This window comes from Drosophila erecta, unplaced genomic scaffold (genome assembly GCF_003286155.1).
Source record: "Drosophila erecta strain 14021-0224.00,06,07 unplaced genomic scaffold, DereRS2 tig00000126-arrow-pilon, whole genome shotgun sequence".
NCBI classification, from domain to species: Eukaryota; Metazoa; Arthropoda; class Insecta; order Diptera; family Drosophilidae; genus Drosophila; species Drosophila erecta.
In genome coordinates this window covers 12,103,513-12,123,299 of record NW_020825209.1, presented here as the reverse complement: position 1 = coordinate 12,123,299, position 19,787 = coordinate 12,103,513, and the positions used below count along the sequence as shown (strand labels likewise).

General features: G+C 44.1%; 2 protein-coding genes across 2 annotated transcripts; one reads left to right on the top strand and one right to left on the bottom strand.

Annotated features, from left to right (window-relative positions):
- Nucleotides 1-11,337: 11,337 nt before the first annotated feature.
- Nucleotides 11,338-13,140, bottom strand: LOC6551364. Its single transcript, XM_015155866.1, has 2 exons — nt 12,726-13,140; nt 11,338-12,512 (listed from the first exon to the last, which is right to left on the bottom strand). The coding sequence occupies exons 1-2, from the start codon at nt 13,138-13,140 to the stop codon at nt 11,338-11,340; spliced, it is 1,590 nt and encodes a 529-aa protein (XP_015011352.1).
- Nucleotides 13,141-13,451: 311 nt separating this feature from the next.
- Nucleotides 13,452-14,496, top strand: LOC6551363 (ubiquitin-conjugating enzyme E2 4). The gene is made up of 2 exons (XM_001978340.3): nt 13,452-14,072; nt 14,139-14,496. Exons 1-2 carry the CDS (start codon nt 13,551-13,553, stop codon nt 14,340-14,342), a joined length of 726 nt encoding a protein of 241 aa, XP_001978376.3. The 5' UTR covers nt 13,452-13,550; the 3' UTR covers nt 14,343-14,496.
- The last annotated feature ends 5,291 nt before the right edge of the window (nt 14,497-19,787 follow it).

The following is a 19,787-nucleotide window of genomic DNA, read 5'->3' as shown; positions in this document are numbered from 1 at the left end:
GTTTTTGTGTTGTTTTGGGCTGCGCAAAATGTCAACGAAAGTGCAAATAAAATCTAATGGCGAAATCATTGCAAAAGTTACGAATACCGACGTGCTCCTGCCTCGTGTGCCTGTGTGCGTGAGCGACTCTCTCTCTCTCTCCCACTATCTCCTTGCGTGTGCTTGTGTGTGTGGCTAGGTGAGCTATGTTTGCACACGTGTGTGCTCGTGTGTATGTGTGCTGTGTGTATGTGTGTGTTTGTTGGTAAGTCCTTAATGGGCTTGTCATTTGGTTTGTCGCACCCGCGTGAATTTGTTTTTATTCCAACATTGCATTTTATGAGTCGGTCGGCATTTTTGGCAAACGCATTTCGCATTTCCCATTTCCACAACCTTTTCCAAAAACCAAAGGAAAAAAAACCAAAAAAAAATGCCAGCCACGCATTCCAGCGATTTAATGACCCCACAGTCGAGGCAACCATTTTGCCATCATCGCAAAAATCTCGTTAGGGATATTAGTCTCCAGTCAAAAGACGCAGCGCCTTGAAAGAGCACAAACTTGGCCTTAACTTTTAAACGATTTCGGTTTGGCTTTGACTCGCTCCAAACCAAAATATCCTGTCGCATTTGAGAGTTACATCGGAGTAGTTTCCGTCAACTTTGCCACTATTTACGTATTTACTTATTTACGTATTTAAAGCAGTTGTTCATACATTTCAGAAGGCGCATAACTTTCTGTAGATGTTGTTGCCTCCGATCTTAAGTATTTATATTCTTACCTAAAGAGCATATATTTCTTATTCAATGGCTCCTTTGGAAAATAACAATTTCAACTTGGTTTCTTGGCCGACTTGATTTGGCCTAAGCCAATTCCTAATCCTCTTTCGCACTCGCACTTGATTCAATTTCAAAATATTTTCCTGGCGCCAAACGGAAAGCGGCAAAGTGAAAGGGGAAAGTGGCAAGTGGCAAGGTGGCAAGGTGAAATGGGAAATGGGCAGGGAAAACAGGATGATGGGAATTCGCAGGATGCTGGGCACTAAAGGTGCTCAAATATTTATGCCCCTTGTGGTGGATAACCGAAGGAAATACAATGAAACTAAATAAGAATATTGCGATGTACAATAACAGACTCCCGCAGCCCAATCCGCTGAATAAAACATGGACACCGAAAAAAATGCTGTTTCACTTAAGTTTTGCTGCACATTGCATATTTGTGCAACTATACAACTCCCCACAAATTTAGTTAACAATGGTAGTACTTACTGGATAATAAATACCAGCTTACTTACTGCACAACTTTTACTCTTTACACTTTGCATATTGTATTCAAGTTATTCGTCCAAATTTTCTTGAAATAAAATGTTTTTTTTGGTGTAAGAAGTGGTGTTCCTCCAGCATAATCAAACCGGGCCTCGCAATGAATTTCTGAATTTAGGCGCCGCTCATCTTTATGAAATCCCTGCCCTAACGATCCGTATCTTCGCATATGAGTAGTGCACAATTACACACATTTTTCGTCCTGCACTCGCATGTGTCTGTGTAGCGTTGCCTGCATCTGTGTGCGTGGTGGGCGGAGCCGAAGTGGGCGGCATCAAATATTTATGGACGTGCCAGGGGAAGCCGCCAAGCAATCGCTTCATATTCAATATTCAGTTGTTACGCGCGGCAAGTGCAGCCAATTGCCAATTCGCCATTCCAATAAGCCAAAACCAAATGAGCAGCAGCCAAACAATGGCCAAGTCCCTATATATCCATCCGCATATCCCACTCTATATGTTTGGGCCACGGGCCAAAGGCGTTTTGGAGACGAGCAGTTTCGCGTTGAGATGGAATCGGATGGGTTGGCTGGGGTTGGCTGGGGTTGTTGGGCTGGCGCTGCCTCCAAAGCAATTATCCCGCCCAACACAATAAAATCCACATATTGAGCTGGCCCAGTCAAATATAATTCCGCTTGGAGTCGTTGGACTTGCAGATAGAGTATGCGGCTAGGCTGGAGCAGGATTGAGGCCAAGAGAGTGTACTTCACATTTTTGGGCACTAATTTGCTCAGGTTTGGTGCTATTAAAAATTGGATTCTGTGTAACAGCAGTGCAGATTATTATATACTTTATTAAGTATTGTAAATAAATAAATTTTGTATTTGCGGAGAATATTTACGGAGAATATAATTACATTACTGAGAATATATATTTATAGCTACTGTGTAACAGTAGTGCAGATTATTATATAATATAATTTATTAACTATTGTAAATAAATAAATTCTGTATTTACTGAGAATATAAATATATTACTGAGAATAACTAAATCCGATCACTGTAACGCTTTTTATAAAGCATTGAATAAAGAGCAAAAAAAGCGGAAGGGAGATATTTGACAACCTATTATAATTATAGCTACATTAATAGCTTTAAGTAAGTATATCAATATATATTTATTTGCTTGCAGCCTTTGCAAGCAATATGCATTCTGGACTTCTTTTTGCGGTCCAGGCCAAACTGATTTAGCCCACTTGTTCATGAGGTAGCCAGGATAATGGCGTCGGCCTTATCCTATTTATCCCCATCCCTAATGGCCCGCAAGTGCACGAGTATCTGTATCTGCATATGTAAATGCAATCAAATTCGCAACGGTCATTTGGCCAGCAAGCCAATCTAATGGGGGGAGTCATTTATGTATTCATAAAGCAGCAGCCGTCGCTGCATCTGAATGATGTTAACCTCATAAATAAATAATTGTTAAGCACAAATGTGTGTAGCTTCACTGGCAGCAGCAGACAAATTGCCAACGGTTCAAAATGTTGCCAAAAGTTCTTCGTCCCGAGAAAGAAAAAAACATGACAAAAATAAACTACAAAAATTAAAACAAAACGCGGTCTACGGATATGAAATTCCACCCACTCACAGCCAAGTGTTTTAGTGTGTATTACAGCCAAAATGTTCGCTGCATTACAGCCAAGTCTCACTAAAGCAGCCACAGTGAAAACTATTTCAGCCGAACACAGCACGCGTTGAAATGTCCAAGAAAGTATGAGACCAGTTTTTCCCAATTTATTGTAGCCTCCCACTCCGGTATTTAGCTCCCAAGTGGAGCATCTCCATTGCACTTGATTGCATGCCACTAAACACAAAGGATATCGTAATTGAGCAGCCATGAAGACAGTCCAAATCGAAGTGAATCCAAAACCGCCTGTCACAGCTCATCAAGCTCTTAAAGGCGCAAAGGACGAACAGGACGAACAGGAATGGGTTCCACCCTAATGGACGCCCAAGTGGCAATGTGAATGCGAGCGAGTCTCGCAGATGCGGCGAAAGTATCTCGAATGCAAAGGATCCTAAAGAGTATCCAACAAGGATATCCAACATTGAGCCACAGTCCCGGCCAGTAGACATGCGAAATGTCAGTAGTATATCATTTTTTAGTGAAGTGCAACCGCAGCAGCCGCAAGGGGGGCGACGAAGGGCGGCGGGCGTGGCCTAGACCCAGACCCCCAGACAAACACACAGACAGCGCACACACACACACACACGCACACATGCACTCGGTGGCTTGCACAGAAACACACACACATGCAGCTGCCTATACAAATACAGAAGCTGGCCCAAAAACGCCCGCACTTGAATTAAACATCTTTCACATTTCGCAATTGTACGTTGAATCCTGCTTCCATATGCACCCACACACTCGTAGATGCGAGTGTGTGTGTGTTAAACCAATTTGTCTGACTGCCTGCAGATGTGTTTGTGAGTCGGCTGTAGTTCTTGTTTTTGTCCCTCCCATCGAGAGCAGATCAAAATGTTTGCAAGATAGTTGCATCAATCACTTACATCAACTAACTACAATCGGAACATTGTCAAAAATATTAATTTTAAGGTTTTAAATTATTATGTATATTACAAATTCTAAGGTAGCAAAGGTTCTAGGATAGCAAACGTTCATAATCAGTTTACTTTTCTTAAATAAAAGGTAACATTAGCTTTGAAATGATTTAGATACAAACAGATATGTTGTAAGACCTCTTATTATGCCTATTATATTATTCCTTGATTATTAGAACTGCGAAGAATATTCGTTCAACATTCTGTAACTTTTCGATCTCCCCACTGCATTCTCAGCCAAAAACTAGAGCAGTTTCGTGGGCGGGGCAGGGAATTTAATGCGAGCAGCTGCTGCCTTTTTCTTTCGCCTTTCCTGCTGAAACTCTGGCTGCTCTTTTTGGCCATCTTTTTGATATTAACGCTGGCTGCGACGTCGACGTGGACGTCGACTGCGGCTGCGACTGCGACTGCGACTGCGACGCCTTCTTGGTCGTCGTCTGCTTCATAAGAAATTCATAAGTATTTCCGCTTGCCTGATTTTTGATTCGGTAATTAAAATGCAACTGAGATTGCGCTGCTCCACGTGTGTTAGCTGCTTTTTGGGCGAAAACCTCCACACACACACACACACCCACACACACACACTCGTGCATATTTGTGCAGCCAACAAACATTTTTCTCATATGGCAGACGTGGAAAACTTGACGATGTTCTTGCCTAGTTGAGGTGCATAAATCTGGAGATTGCTTCTATTTTTGCCCTGGCTTATTCTTGTGGTGCCAGTACATCACACATATTAGTTTCATGCAGAACTGAAACATCATCAGATTTCAGCTTACATGTGACTTTTTGCGGCTTTAATATAGCTGTTTAGTATTCAAATTAGAGATCATTCCACTTGGAAATCAGTGTAAGAAATAAGGTAAGTTAGTATTAATGATATCAGCGAAATAACATATTCTTTTTAATTTCTTAGGATACGTTGGAGTTTGTGCATTTCCTAATACATTAAGCATTGTACATCACTAGCACACATCAGATTGTTGTCGTGAGTGTTTTTGCCAACTCACATATTAATATATACACACATATACTTGGGGCATGCCACGCGTGGGGCTGCGGAAACTGTTATTCCAGGTGCTCCCTGGGCCCGACAGCTGATTGCTTTGGCATTGCAAGTAGTCGAGCTTTGATTACTCAAACAGTTTCTAAGCACCAAGAGGGGACCCGGCCCACTCACCACCCAATCCGCCCATCTCCTCCTGAAGAGCCCATCCTTTACAACCAGTCAGTCCCCTCATCATTCCGTTTGGTTCCATTCTGGGGCAATGCAACAGTGGCAAAACGCATTATCTGCTTCAGCTGTCAAGTGGAAAGTGGCAAGTGGCAAGTGGCAAGTGGCGGGGTGGAGATTGGGCTGCGAATCCGGGGGAAAATCGTGGGAAAATCGGGGGAAAATCGGAGGAAAATCGGGGGAAAATCGGGGAAAATGCGGAAAATGCGGCAAGTGGAGAGCGCAAAGCGAAGCTAAAGAAATATATTTTGCAATTTCATTTACAAAAGTTTATCTTGGAGTGCGCGTTTTGCGTCGGCAAACGGACTGCGACTGCGACCAGGTGGAACCAGCTGAAACCAGCTGAAACCAGGTGGAGGAGGCCCAGATTCAGGATCGGGACCAGGACGCGGCTCAGGACGAAAAAGATCAAGCCACCAAATGTCAAACCCAAGAGGTCGAGGCTAGCGATACCCTTCCTTTGGGTGTGGGAGTATTGAGCAGTTCCTGTTTGAAGTAAAGACATTATAAAAGTAGCATTGAAGATACTTTATTTGAGATAAATATCTGCAAAAAAATAACGAACAAGCACAATCCAAATTAAAAATAAATTTTAAATTATATCAAAGTATTCTCAAGCAGGAAATTGTTATCAAAAGTAATTACATGTGAATGAAATGTATATATTATTCTTCAATTTTAAATTACAATTTTAAAATGACTACACTTAGCAACATGTTTTTGATGAAAATACAATTAAATTGCCTTCTGTAATCAATATTTTAACATTAAATATGTACGATTTTGTTGACATTAAAACGCAAATGCATAATAAAAGAAAAACCTGCCGAAGGAAGCAAGCGGCCCTCTCGCAGGGTATGGAAAAGCGAATAAAAGAAAAACTAATGGCATCAAAGAGGAAAATCAAATATTGCTCAAGTGCCATTGGCAGCCGCACCCACCAGCAACAAGAACAGCAACAAGAACAGCAACAACAAGCCGATTATCGTGGAAAACCGTGTAAGAAAACATGCAGATGGTCCAAACGAAAGTTTTTGGCCAACGATAGACCGCAATGCTGCCAGAGCCAGAGCCAGAGACTTCAGATTCGAGAGATGAGTTTCGAGGGGGATGTGGGCGGAAAGGCGGGATAGCGGGCTGGCGGGATGGCGGGCTGCCGGAAAAGTGGGCGGGGCAGTCAAGCAAACAGGGAACAAGTTTATATGATTTTGATGAATTTCCGTGGCAACGGGGCCAAAATGAAAGCGCGACTCGATAAGTAGCAGTTAAGATTTCGCTGCTCTTCTCAATATCCGCATGGTCAAAAGCGAGGCGAGAGTTTCCCTCACCCCTCCACACTGTTTTTACCAAATTTCCCCCAGGCTTACCTTTGAGTTTAATATCAGGGAAAAGATGATGGGAAAATGGGCAGACCTGCTTCAGTGCCACTCTGCCACTGGAAAGTAATTTCCTGCAATTTAAACTCAAGAAAAATAAGGAAGCGTCTTTGATTTCCGCGTGAAATGATGTGGGTGGTGGTGAAATGCCCAAGTTCTGGGCAGAACTTACTATCTGGAAGCCCCATACTTGGGGCATCGAATTAAGGTTGATTCAATTTATTATGAGCGTTGCAATTTGAAATGCCAGCCTTTCGACGTCGATGACGCTATTTTGCGTCAGTCGCATAAATCGAATAAATGCCATAAACCGAATTAATCGAATGGCTCAGCTGTTGAATTGAGTATTTTTCAAATATCAGCTCTACTTATGCCACACTAAATTTATTAATTTAAATTTTTAATTTAGAATTAAGTAACAGTAAATACATCAAGTTCTGCCCTTTGCCTCTTTTGTTGTTAGTACAAATAAGCAAATTATAGACTCAAATGTAATCTTTGGGAATGCCAAATTTCCTTCCAGCGCTAAAACCAAATTTTAAGCCAGTGCCAATGCCAAAATGCTAACCTATCTGTAGCTGCTGTTGCTGCCATTTCTTTCCATTTTTTGCTACTTTTTTTGTGCCCAAAGGCAGTCACTCCTCCCCCATTTAGTCGGGAAACCAAATGAAATGCCTGAGGGCAGTAAATTTAAGCGCCCGGCAGGAGTTGCTCCTTGTTGCCAGTTGGATGTTGAAAGTTGAGGAGCCGAGCAGCTTGGCCACCGGAAACGGCAATGGAACGCGGTTTTGGCCACGTGGCGAGCGGAGTATTTACCGCCATGTGCATAGTTTGCAAGTCTGCGCGGCGACACCTGCAGGAATGGTCACCCCAAACAGGCGTCCACTGCCCCTGGTTCCCCCACAAAGCAATCCCATCCAGAACCAGACTGGAGAGCAGACATGGCCACTAACAACATCAAAAAGTGCCAAGTGCCAAGTGTTTGCGTTGGTCGCCAAAACGCGGCCCTACAAATTGTTTCTCCTCCCTGTATTTTTATGCCCTGTCCACCCTGCAGCCTCCGGGGTGTATTAGGCTTATGAAATGTAATGCACGCCAATTTTTAACAATTGTTACTTGTAGAGCGTCGCAATCTATTTAGAAAGATCTTTAAAGCTGGCTTTCAGGACATTAAGATCTATATGATGGTGTAAAGGAATGAATCGGTATTTAATAGTCGAGTTGCCACGTGAGTTGTTCGTGTTTTTAACAGTGTGACATTTTTCTTTTTTATTTACGGAAGGGGAGTGTTCAGCGCTAATGTGGACTGGTCCAAGTTTCCTTCATCCTGTTCCTGGGCAATTTTTTTCTACTTTTTTGTTGGCTTGTTTTGTTTTGTTCACTTGTTGGCTACTCTTTTATGCACATCGATTTTCGCTCAGTGCTTTTTATTTGCCATTCTAAAGAGAAGGTGGGGAAGGGGGTAGAAAGGTGGAACCGTACATCGGAGTTGTTTGTTTGGCACTGTTTGTTTATGTGCCGTAACTGGTTGGTGAGAAAAAGGAGGACAGGAAGGGCGGAGAGGGGAAAAAGGGTGTGGAAAATGTTAAAAAAACAAACGACGAGGAAATTTGGGGCGTAGTTGGGGAAGAGGCGTGAAAATGCGGCACGGGGACAAAACTTTTTAAAGCGACATTTAACGATGCTCTTAAGTCGAGCACAACACTTTCCAGTGCCAAGTGAGTGCCCCATGAGTGCATTCATTCACTCAACCACACTCAAACTGGAAATCATGAGTCCGGCGAGTACTCACTTGGTACCCAGAGCAATTAAAGAGTATCCTTGGTTGCATAAAACAAGCATTTGCAGTTTAAAACAAGATAGACTGCTGTAGTCGACTATCGGATACCCGTTACTCAGCTAGTGGAAGTGCAAACGAGAAATTTCCACATTTTCTGGAATATCGGCAAAAATTGCGGAAAAAGTAATAAAATTAAAAAAACCTTCAAAATTTTTTTGAGTGGGTTGAGTGGGTGTGGCCACATTTGGAAACAAACTTAATCTCAACATTCTAGCTTTTGTAGTTCCTGAGATCGAGGGTTTCAGACGGACATGTTTGACTCGGCTACTGATCCTGATCAAGAATATATATACTTTATATGGTCGGAAACGCCTTCTTCCGCCTGTTACATACTTTTCAACGAATCTTGTTTGCCCATTTACTCTACGAGTAACGGGTATAAGTACTACCATGTTGTTCTCCCGTTTATACTAAGCCTCCATAGATACTTTTTAATAATTGGCTCATCCATATGCTAGCTCAGTTGGTGAAAACCCGCACAGCTACAGCTGCATTGGGAAGTTAATAGAAGTATTTTAGCCGGGCCAACAAAGTTTGCCGAGTAAGGAACCTCTTTTGACACTGACGTTTTTGGCAAGTGGCGGATGGCTTGCCAACACTTCAAGTACGGCGACAAATCGTGCAACAAAGTCAAATGCACTTCACGATACCGGTGGAAAAGTAAAGGAAAAGCTATGGAAAATTGCCTGGGAGGGTGTGGCGTGAATGTGTACAATGTGCATACATGTACACCACTGTACATGTGATGATTCATTTTGCAATATTGCATATTGTGCGTCGCACTTAAATTCAATTAAGCTACAAAGGCAGTTACACAGCACAAGGCAGCCAGCTCGAACCATCGCACACACGAGAACCAGGGACCACAAGCGTCCAATAACCCATCAGCTGTCGCGTCAGAAAAACCAAGGACTACCCAGTGCCACCCAGGAACACCCACAATCACATTCACTGTAGAAACGGTGGCTGGACTTTATGGCATTGCCCTTCGCACACCCACTCGTTCACTCATTCATTGATTCATGCACCAATTCGCCCAGCCATTCAAGCCGGCACTCATTCAATCATTTCTGTCGAGTCCTCGACGATATCGCTTTAGTTTTGAGCTTGGAAAGGTTCAAGATGTCATTGTAATTTGTAGCGAACATTTATTCCAGCAAATGGCTTAACGGAAAATGTATTTTAGACTCCTATTAGTTGATCGGTGGCGAGAAGCGGTGGTGGCTTGACTAAGCCACAAAAATAACTGAAATGATTTTATGCTCTCAAAAGTATACTATAGAAAATTCCAACACGTGCGGTATGAGTGATCATTTAGAAAACTTTGACCATTTTGTAGTTATGGGTAATTTTAGTCTCACCTCCACTTAGCCACAAAAACAAAAGAAGAAAATGCGGGACATGGATTTAAGAAATTCCCCACTGGCGTACTTCTCGTATCCTGTAATCCTGTTTGCATTTCCTTATCAATTGATTTAGAATTGCTTATTAAAAACATTGTCCAGCTGGTTATGCCCCAGTTCAGCTTGGAAAAGTGCCCATCACTCAGGCGCCCATCTGCTTACCAGGACTCCCATTTTTCATACCTTGTTTGCTGTTGGCGGGGCTAAAACTAGTGCCATCGTGATAGGGCGTTGGCTGGCCTCGTGGGTGTGGCAGCTCTCTAATTTCATTTACACGCTTTTCAACGCTTCCCAGCGCTCCAATCGAGCTCCATTTAAATGTTTGCCTAGGTGCGCCACACACCCACTGCAGCCACCCACACATTCGCCCACCCATCCACTCACACAGATACTCAGAGGTAAGTAAGTGGAACTTCCGGAGCTATACTATAATGCCTGGTTCGCATACATCCTTGGGTGCTTTTGCTATTGAGCTCGAGTTTGCTTTTGCGTTTGCATCTCGCAGATGCCTCGCTGCCATGTAGAACTAATTCCATTAAAGCCAGCTCTAACTTGATTTCCAATTGACTCCTCATTTGCAGTGGTGCGGTGCGGTAGGCGGGGTGGGTGGGGTCGGTGGGTCGGTGGGTCAGGACGCGCTGTCAGCAATCAACATGTTCAATTGAGCATATCCTGCCGGCTGCAGGACACTGCCATACTGCCATACTATACCAGAGAAATGTGATTACCCGACGCTATTTTCCACATACATCCGTCCAGGGGCTTAGGCTAAAATTAGTCAACGGGGTGGATTCCTAGAGGAATTCCGCAGTGTGTCGCAAAGATCCCTTCTCAATTAACAGGGCACTAATTCGGGAAACCGATCTCTTAACAATTTAAAATCTATGCTGCAAAAAAAATACTTTTAGTGAAGTGACATTCCAATGGTATAAGCCTTTTTCAACTTTTTATTTTACCTCATTTTAGAAATGTATTCAAACTACTTTATGGCCACTGCATACACCACTGTCACCACGACGCTGAAAAGAGACGGGCGATCGGGCGTAGAAAGAGACGGCAAGCTAGAACACAACAGGAAGAAGGTCCAGCGGGCGCCTTTTACATTTCATTGGATTTTATGCGTTTCACTTTATGCTGATGTTTTTATTATTAAATTTTCTTGAATTTTCTTTTACATTTTCTGGCTTTCTTAGCGCCATGCTCTATCTGCATCCATCTCGCTCACTCCACCGACTGTCCCTGTCTCTGTCTCTGCCTCTGTCTCTGTTTGGTCGTTAGTGTTGTCGCCGATGCTGATGACTCCTCTTCATTTTCACACTTTTCATTCAATTTATTGCATTTTGCAAATTGAGTGTCGCTTTCCTTAGATCTATTCTCCCTCCTGTTTCGTCCTGGCCACATCATCCTGTGCTGTTTTCTCACTTTCCTAATTTTCCTAAAAGAGATAGCGCGAAAAATGCGAGGGAAGTACGTAAAAAGAAGCCAATTCGATTAAAGAATGCTTAAGAACGAAGAGGGCAACAAAGTCTAGCTAATACACTTACGCTGCACAAATGCAGATAGCCAATAGAAAAATAATAATGAATTACATATTCCCTTGCTTATCCGATGTTTTGATTTCTTTTTCAATTTTGTAGTGTTTTGTATGGTCCCATCATGGCCACAAACTGAATGCCCACCTTCTCCTTGCCCTTTTGAGTAAGTGCATCCACTTGATTGGCCGTTAGCATAATGACCCTGCCACTTTTGATCAAATCAAAGGGTCGAATGGACCTCTTAATATCGTAGGCACTTCCGGTATAGGATATTGTACTACCGGTGGATTTGCCTGCCTTTGGCCACAAGGTCAAGTTCACCTTCAAGGGAAAACAATTGGCGATGGTAGTTGCCGCCCAAATAAATGTTAGTCGCTGATCCGATTCGCAAGTCCCCAGGATTTCACTCAGTTGCACATGTCTACTCATTATGGTGAGGGATAGTTCAACTCCAGGCCTGGAATATTCAAAAAGCACATTTTGCAGTTGTATCACAGCATGACAGTTTACGTTCCACCTTGTAACCTTCAAGTCCAGTTCAAAACTGAATGGTTTTTTCAATGGCAAGTACTTCACTATCCAGGCATTGTGTTGGAGTGTCAGATGAAAAGTGATGTTGTACTTATAGAGAGCTTCTTGGCAACTTGGCTTCGGACAATTGGCTAGAAATTGTGACTTTTCCAAGCGCATAAATGGAAAAGGTAATGACACACTGAACAGAGGACTTTCATTGAAATCATCCGGAAGTTCGATTGATTCAGAATGCGGTTCACTGGCACTTGAGCAAGGATATAGAACTCGCCGAACGAGGGGTATACCATAGTCGGGTGACTCATATTTAGGCTCCGATGTCAGCCACTCCATGTGCCGCCGTTTCGTCAAAAACTGGCATCCAAATAACAAATATTTCTGCTGTAGGTGGGCGTATTTATATTCCTTGTTAATATAATCTAGTCGTGCGCGTCTTTCTTCCTTAGTATATAATCGTATGTCCTTATTGGATTCCATTTCTCTAGTCTCTAGATCTACGGGTCTCCTTACGCTATAGGGACAACCCATTAGCAAACGCATCTCTTCGGCGGCATAGGAGTCCAAATCTGCAACTTTAGGCTCTTGAGTGCGTTGCTTTGGTTCAAACATTTTGGTAGAACAACATGCCAAATAAGGCAGATAGTTTTCTCTTCTGAAAAGTGTTGTGAGTCTAGAAGACCTCTTAAAATGACACAGTCTGTCATCGTCAACTTCCAGCTCAATGGCAGGTTCAACTTCGTTAGCAGTAAATTTTGGTTTATTTTTCTCTTCTAAATGATGTTCTCCGTCACATTTCTCATCTTTTGGGGAACTTTCTTCTTGGTGTGGACTATCAGTTTCTCGTTTTTCTAATTGATATGGACTTGGTTTTAATTCAGCTAATGATTCCTTCTCTTTTGCAGCTTTCTGTGAAATTTCATTGAGGCTTTCTTTTTTTTCTACGCTACATCCGGGAAGCCTATCTCTTGTACATTCCAGAGAACTGCTCCTTCTTCGAGGTAAATTAATGGAACTCCTAGCTGAATCAAGCGAATGAGACCGACCACTTTCCATTGCGATCAAATTGCTTTCGGTTTCACTCTGCCAAAGCGCTTGGGACGCACTGTCCTCATCATGGCTGCCATCATTACTAGTCTGATCAAGGCTTTGGGTCTCCATCTCAGACACGCACAAATCATCGTTGGCGAATCTCAGGTCAACGTGGATCACAAAGGTTATGCGTCCGCACAAGCCACACTGATACTTCTGTCCCACATCGCATTTCATACATTGATAGTGCTCCTGCAAGCAAACACAAACTATGAACTTTTGCAATGTGGAAAACGGCGTTACAGTGGGCTGACGGCACATCACACAGTTCATAATGGCTTCCAGAGGATCGAAAATATAAATATATGTATATATTGTGATATTCTGTGATATATTGTGGTAGATGTCAGAGTGAGTGCTAATGGCAGGCACACTCAATTCACAATGCCTTCAGAACTTGACTGATTATAAAATTCCAGTTGGCTAGTATATGTCCATTCCGTAAGTGGTATAAAAGAATCAAGAGCGAGGAGAATTTTTTTTAATAGCACATGTTCATTTGTGCGCTTGTATTATTGTAACAAAATCGTACTTCTTGGTTGCCTTACCCAATTCAGCAGGCTTTGGAATAAAGTTCACCGATCGTGAGACTAAAATCAGTTGGGCTTTGTGCGTGGGCTGGAAATATGAAAGCCAAACAAAATTGAAGTAAGAGCCAGATATCGCCACTCAAAATCGCCGCAATGTCCAGCGATCAGGTAAGTTCCCAACCGGAAACGGAAGCGCACGCGCAGGCGGAAGCGGAAGCGGGAGCGGGAGCGGAAACGGAATCGGAAGTGGACGTGGCGGTCGAGCCCGAAGTGCTCTCGGTAACCAGTGCGGCCAGCTCCGTGGAAGATGCGGCACCCAGCACCAGCCGCAGTCACGGTGCTTCGGGCAAATCCACCGAGGCACCAATCACTGGTTGTGTGGTGCGAATCAAGCGCGAACTGCAGGACATTCGGAAACATCCGCCACCGAATTGCACCGCCGACTTGCATCACGGGGATCTTCTGCGCTGGACGGCAGGTGTGAACGGGCCAGCTGGCTCCGTGTACGAAGGCGGTCACTTCCGGCTGGATATACGATTTCCGGCCAGCTATCCCTTCCGCCCGCCACGCATCCGGTTCACCACCCGGATTTACCACTGCAACGTGGACAGTCGCGGCGCCATTTGCCTGGATGTTCTCGGCGAACGATGGTCGCCGGTGATGAATGTGGCCAAGGTGGTTTTGATTTCACTATCCAGTCTCTTGGGAGAAGGCCATTGACCATTTTGAATTTCTCCCCAGGTCCTACTTTCCATTTACGTGCTGATGATTGAGTGCAATCCGGACGATCCACTAGTCATGTGCATTGCCGATCAGTACAAAACAAATCGCAGGGAGCACGACAAAATCGCTAGGCAATGGACGAAGATGTTTGCGATGACCCAGGCGCAGGATGCGAAGGGAGGAAAGGATGCGGATCAGCATAGTGGGCAAGATCAGGAATAAAGTCCAGTGCCAAGTCAGCCAGGAAATCTGCAGTCACCAGAGCAATGAATCAAGTAAAACACGATGCCCTTGAATACAACTATAAATTTTAAAACGATGCATATATTTTGTCTATTTTATCTCTGAGATGCAAGGATTGCAAATAAGTATGCCCGTTAAGTGCGATCTGAAATAAATATAAATTTGGCGAGTTTCAAGCCGTTGTGGGGCGCACTTTCTTTGCTTTAATGGGGTTTTTAAAGGGCGCTTCCTCTGCCCTTTGACCCCTGTACAAAAATGCCTGCTCAAGGCAAGCAGTTTCAAAATACTCCCACCCTGGTCGTCGTGGTCGTCGTGGGCCTCCTCCTGCCCCCAGAAATGCTGACTGTGTCAGATAGTCAAACGCGGTCCTTTGGCCGCTCATGTCTATGAATATTCATGAGCTGCCAAAAAATGAACGTTGGAAAAACATCCACGGCCCAATGGAAACGTGGGTGGGTTGCTTTTGGTTAGCTTTGAAAAATGAATTGGAACGCGGACGGTTTAAGGATGCCAACACCTCCATGCCCACACCGAGTCCCACCAAGATGGCGATGGCGATGCAGGCCATCAGCGATACTGGGGACACGGGCTCAAAGGACCATGGCCAAAAAGGATGGCCGCACATCGGGTTCACCTCAATTGAGTGCGAGGAAATATTCAAGCCGGCTATCTTTAATGCCCATATGGCACTAAGCAGAAAGACGAGCGGCCAACACAATTAATGTCCTGCGAGCAGAAAGGACACTCATCTTAAGAAAGGATTATGCGAAAAAGACAGGTGCTATAAAGACCCGAAAACACATTATTTTTGAAGGAAAATCACAACACTTTTTGAAGGTTATAGGAAAATCTTTTTTGTGTAAATTTAGGCATTTTGTAAAAATTTAAGAAAACAAATGCAAAATAGTAGAAGCTCAACGATGTACGGCAATCATTTGAACCAATTTGTAACGAAAAGTTTGATTTTTGGACTGCAAACAAGGATTTTTCCCCATAGCTTGGCTGTAAATGTTTCAATGTAGAGCTGCATAATTAAAAAGAAGATGTCGTAAATCCAGCAAATGTTTATATAATAAAGCGCCAGTGCGTTGGTTGTGGCTACAAGTGACAATATTGATACTGTCATTTAGCGGAAATGCCAGAACGCACAGCAATTTCATGAATCCAGGGTGATAAACGCATAACCCAAGTGACAGCAGGAGTCCATCCTCCGCCCACCAATGAAAATCCCATGGATACCGAGTCTGGCCAACAATGTCATCAAAGTGCCGAGTGCCTTTCCAATATCACCGCCCATTGCCTGTCTGCCGCTTGTCTGTCCCTTATTCCCCGACAAGTCAAACGTTAATGAACTTAAAGAAATTAATTAAAGTGCCAGGACTGGCTGTCCCACACCCAGCACACACCACCCACAGCACACACACCACCCACAGCACACACAGCACACACATGTGGCGCACATACAATACAACATACAGAGTACAGAGTAGTACATAAAGAGCTCGCAGCTTAACGCCTGTCCCGAATCCCGTTTATTGGAATCGACATCCGGGCTGGACGTCAAAGTTCTTGGCCATTCGCATCGCATCGGATGGGATCGGATCGGATGGGATGGCTTTCTTGCCGGGCAAATGCAATAAAAGCAAGTTGCTCGCACCGAGACAACTTGACCGTTAAAAATGAAGTCAGCCGGCAGATGGGAGTTTCCACTGTCGCCAGCGCGGCCCACTTAAACGACGAGCAGATGCCCTGCATTGCAGCTCACTTATTTCAATAATTCATACAAATTTCCGCTATGCTTACAACTTTCTATAGACGAACAGCTCGTTAAACTCGGTTGTAGCTTAACTGCTGGGTTGCCAAAATGGATTTTGTAATGTTAATCATGTGATTATCTGCTTATGCCGTGCGATTTTCTGTGTCTCTGCCAATTGTTCTATAATGTTTAGTGCACAATTACATAATCTGTGCTTTGGAAACGTTTTAGCAGCAGAGAAGTGGAATATTCAGGCAGACAATTGAGCTCCGGCTTTGTTTTGTTCATGCTGCAAGTGGGGCAAACCACACAAGTGATGACTTCGTCCACGCTTCCTGCACCTGTTCTCATTAACCCCCGTGAGCCCACCAAACCCTCAACCGCCAAATGTGTCCACCGCCTCAGGCGTCGCGGCATTCGCACCCGTGCTAATCCCACAGAGTCGCCCGATTCCAATTGGCAATTGGCGATTGCCGGCAAACAGGAAAACGGCTTGGACAATCCGTCATAGCTTCGAATGTGGAATCGGATGGGTTTGGGCATATGCGATGTGGGAGGTGGAATGGCCCCGCCCCCTCTTGGGTGTCCTGCAAGTGGGCGGTTAATTAGGACGGAGGAGTTGGGCACATGATGATGCCACATCCGCGAACTGGGTCCTCGCTGCAATCCAATTCCCATTTGCTGCCATTTCCATGGCGAGCTAATTCGCGATGGCTAATGATCCAAAGGCGATTTGAGTTTACATTCAAATGGCAATCCACAGAGCTTCTTAACCGCACGATCAAACTTCCAGTTACAAGTATCCGAACAATTCAGCTGTCGCAACTGATAACTCAAGTAGAGTTAAGAAATATCTCTCTTAAATGTGACTTTCTTATTCAAAAATATAGAGCCATTCAGTTCTTTTTAACCATTTTATAAATTTTAACTAAAATAAACTAAATCAAGTCTATAAATCCCTTTGTATTCCCCTTAATTTACTTATGGTAGCTTTGATGCTCCGTACCCAATTTTCTGATACTCCAAATTAATAAACTGCCATCTCCCATTCACCTTCCAGTTAATATACCCCATTGTCGTGTGTCACATGGCAATAAATATTGCCGCATGTTAAATGTTTCGCTCGCCCCGCTCCCGATGACCACGGGTGGGTCCTGACTGCTCAAACTGGAGGATTCAAGGACTGGGCGATATCGAGGCACCCAACTGGCTACGGGGCGATGGCCACTCGCCGATATTGCACAAAATTAACAAATGAGCCCGACAAGCGTCCGGCTGATGAGTTTCGATGCCCACGCCCACACTGGAATTGCCACGGAAAAGCCAACCGAACCGAGGCCCGCCCCCGAAAAGGCCGGGAAAGCCCCTTCTCAGTTTCTGGGGCGGTTGCCACTGCCGGAGGACCGGAGGACCAGAGGACCAGAGGACCAGAGTCGATTGAATTCCGTGTCAAACGGTTTCTGCACTCTCAGCTTTTATTGAATTCCATTACAGATTCATGTCCATCAGTGGAGTAACGTCATCATAAGGGCCACATGGCCAGGCTGCTTGCCTTTTTGGGGCAATATAATGAACACCCAGCGATTGATGTCATTAATGTTAATGGCAAATTGTTTTAGAGCACCGACTTCTGCCGGTGACAGTGCGACTGAGCCAGGACGAGGCCCGCATCCTGTTTGGCAATCAAGGGACAAAGAGAGAGTTGTAGTTTGTCAAAAGTGCGACTACAAAAGTGCGACTGCTCGCTGCTTATCGCACCAGACAGACATTTCCGACGGTCGGAAAAGTCGGCGGGGGAGCGGGGGAGCAGGGGAGGAGGAAAAACCTATTATGATTATGCCGGCGCAACGTCCAAAGGTTTGCGTTTCGGCCAGACCTTTATTTTGGCCAGCCATCCTGCAGTTTTGGCCATTTAAAAATTACCGAGCATCGGAAGCCAATTAGCTTTGGCGAGCGCACACTGAAAAAATTCAGAATTAAATAGCAGCTATTAATTAATATTTAATTTCCAAAGCATATATCATGGTTACAAATATGAAAGCTGTCACTAGGTTAAATTCCTTGAAAATGTGGCTCAAATTACCATCAAACATATTGTTAAATACTGTTTGTCACATTTAATATCATATCATATCATATCATATCATATCATATCATATCATATCATATCATATCATATCAATATCATTTAACAACATTTTTACTTTGAAACCTCAATTCGACATTTATTTCTATTTCTATGAAGCCATAGCAGTTTTGAGGTGAAAAATTTCTGTCAACTTGGTTACAATTTGCGAATGGGTTGTACAGCCGAGAGACCCCTTAGCACCCTGGAAAAGAACTGCCTGCTCAATTGAAATGCCCGACTGGCAGGGGCTTCCACATCAAAATCACAACATAGTGCATTCAAATCTGGACTGTGTAGATGAATTTCATGGCATTCGCACAATGAGTATTCAACCTCAACAAAGGGAAATTAATTTCGTCAACCGAGTGCAGCTGAAGAATTTTCCAGGGCTTCATCAGCTTGGATTGGGAATGGGAACTGGGAAATGGGAAATGGGTGTGAGGTATGCAGTATAGGAAGTATGGGAAGTATGGGGAGTATGGGGAGTTGGCTAACCTGGCATCGAAACTAAGGCTTTACGGACTCAATTAATTTGAGAGATTTTCCAAGCAACTCAGACGAGGAACTTGAAGCTTGTGGTGCAATTGGAGCGACATCGGATTGAGTTTTGGCATTGCTCTTCATTTGGCGGTCTTCGCTCGGATTTTTGGCTTGCTTGAAATTTAATTAAGCCGTGCCGCAGGGTGAAAATGAGAAGGGGGTGGTGGTGGTGGTGGAAAAGCCTTTCAAAAGTTGCCGTCTAAATATTATTTTACACGATGCTTTAACGGCAACTTTTGCATGCCTCATAATAATAATAATCGTCATAATGCCGCCAGGCAACAACTGTTTCATTAAAAGAAAAATAAACCAGCAGGAAAATCGCAGCAAAATCTGAATGGGGGAAAGTGCAGTTTGGCGGGCAGGGCATGGGTGGGGGGTCGGAAAATGCGGGGCAAAGGCGGTGGCAGATTGCATCGTATGTTGTTTTATGCGTATGATATTTTGCCAGGCCAAAGTTATGAGTTCTATAAGGAAGCTGGCAAAAGGCAAAGGCAGCCAGCCCCAAGAAAAAATGGGGAATCTTTCCTCTGCTCTTTTTTCACTTCCACTTCCACTTCCCCCCTTTTTTTTTGGTGGGTGAGGGGTAGGTGGTGGGCTGCACTTGCTCTTTTAGTTAAATGTTTGAAAAGAAAAATTAAAAACTTTTTACAGCGCACACAACATGCGCGGCTGCTGCTCCTTCTTTTGCGATGCCATAATATCCTGTAAGCGGGGCCAAAATGCAAGTGGAAAAAGTTAAGCGGCCAGAGAGAGGGGCGCCACGTGAAGGGGCGTGGCAAGAAGATTATGTCGCACTAGCCGGGGCCTTTCAGAAAACCCCAGCAACGTGGAAAAGCGTCTTAATCCCGAGTAAGAACAACCGCAGGCGGTGACACCCACATGCAACATGCAACTTGCAACTTGCAGCATGCCACATGTCAGATATAGCCGGCTGCTACAGCGAAAACTTGCTCATCCCACCAAACAGGACTTGCGATATATAGTTACCATATGCTAA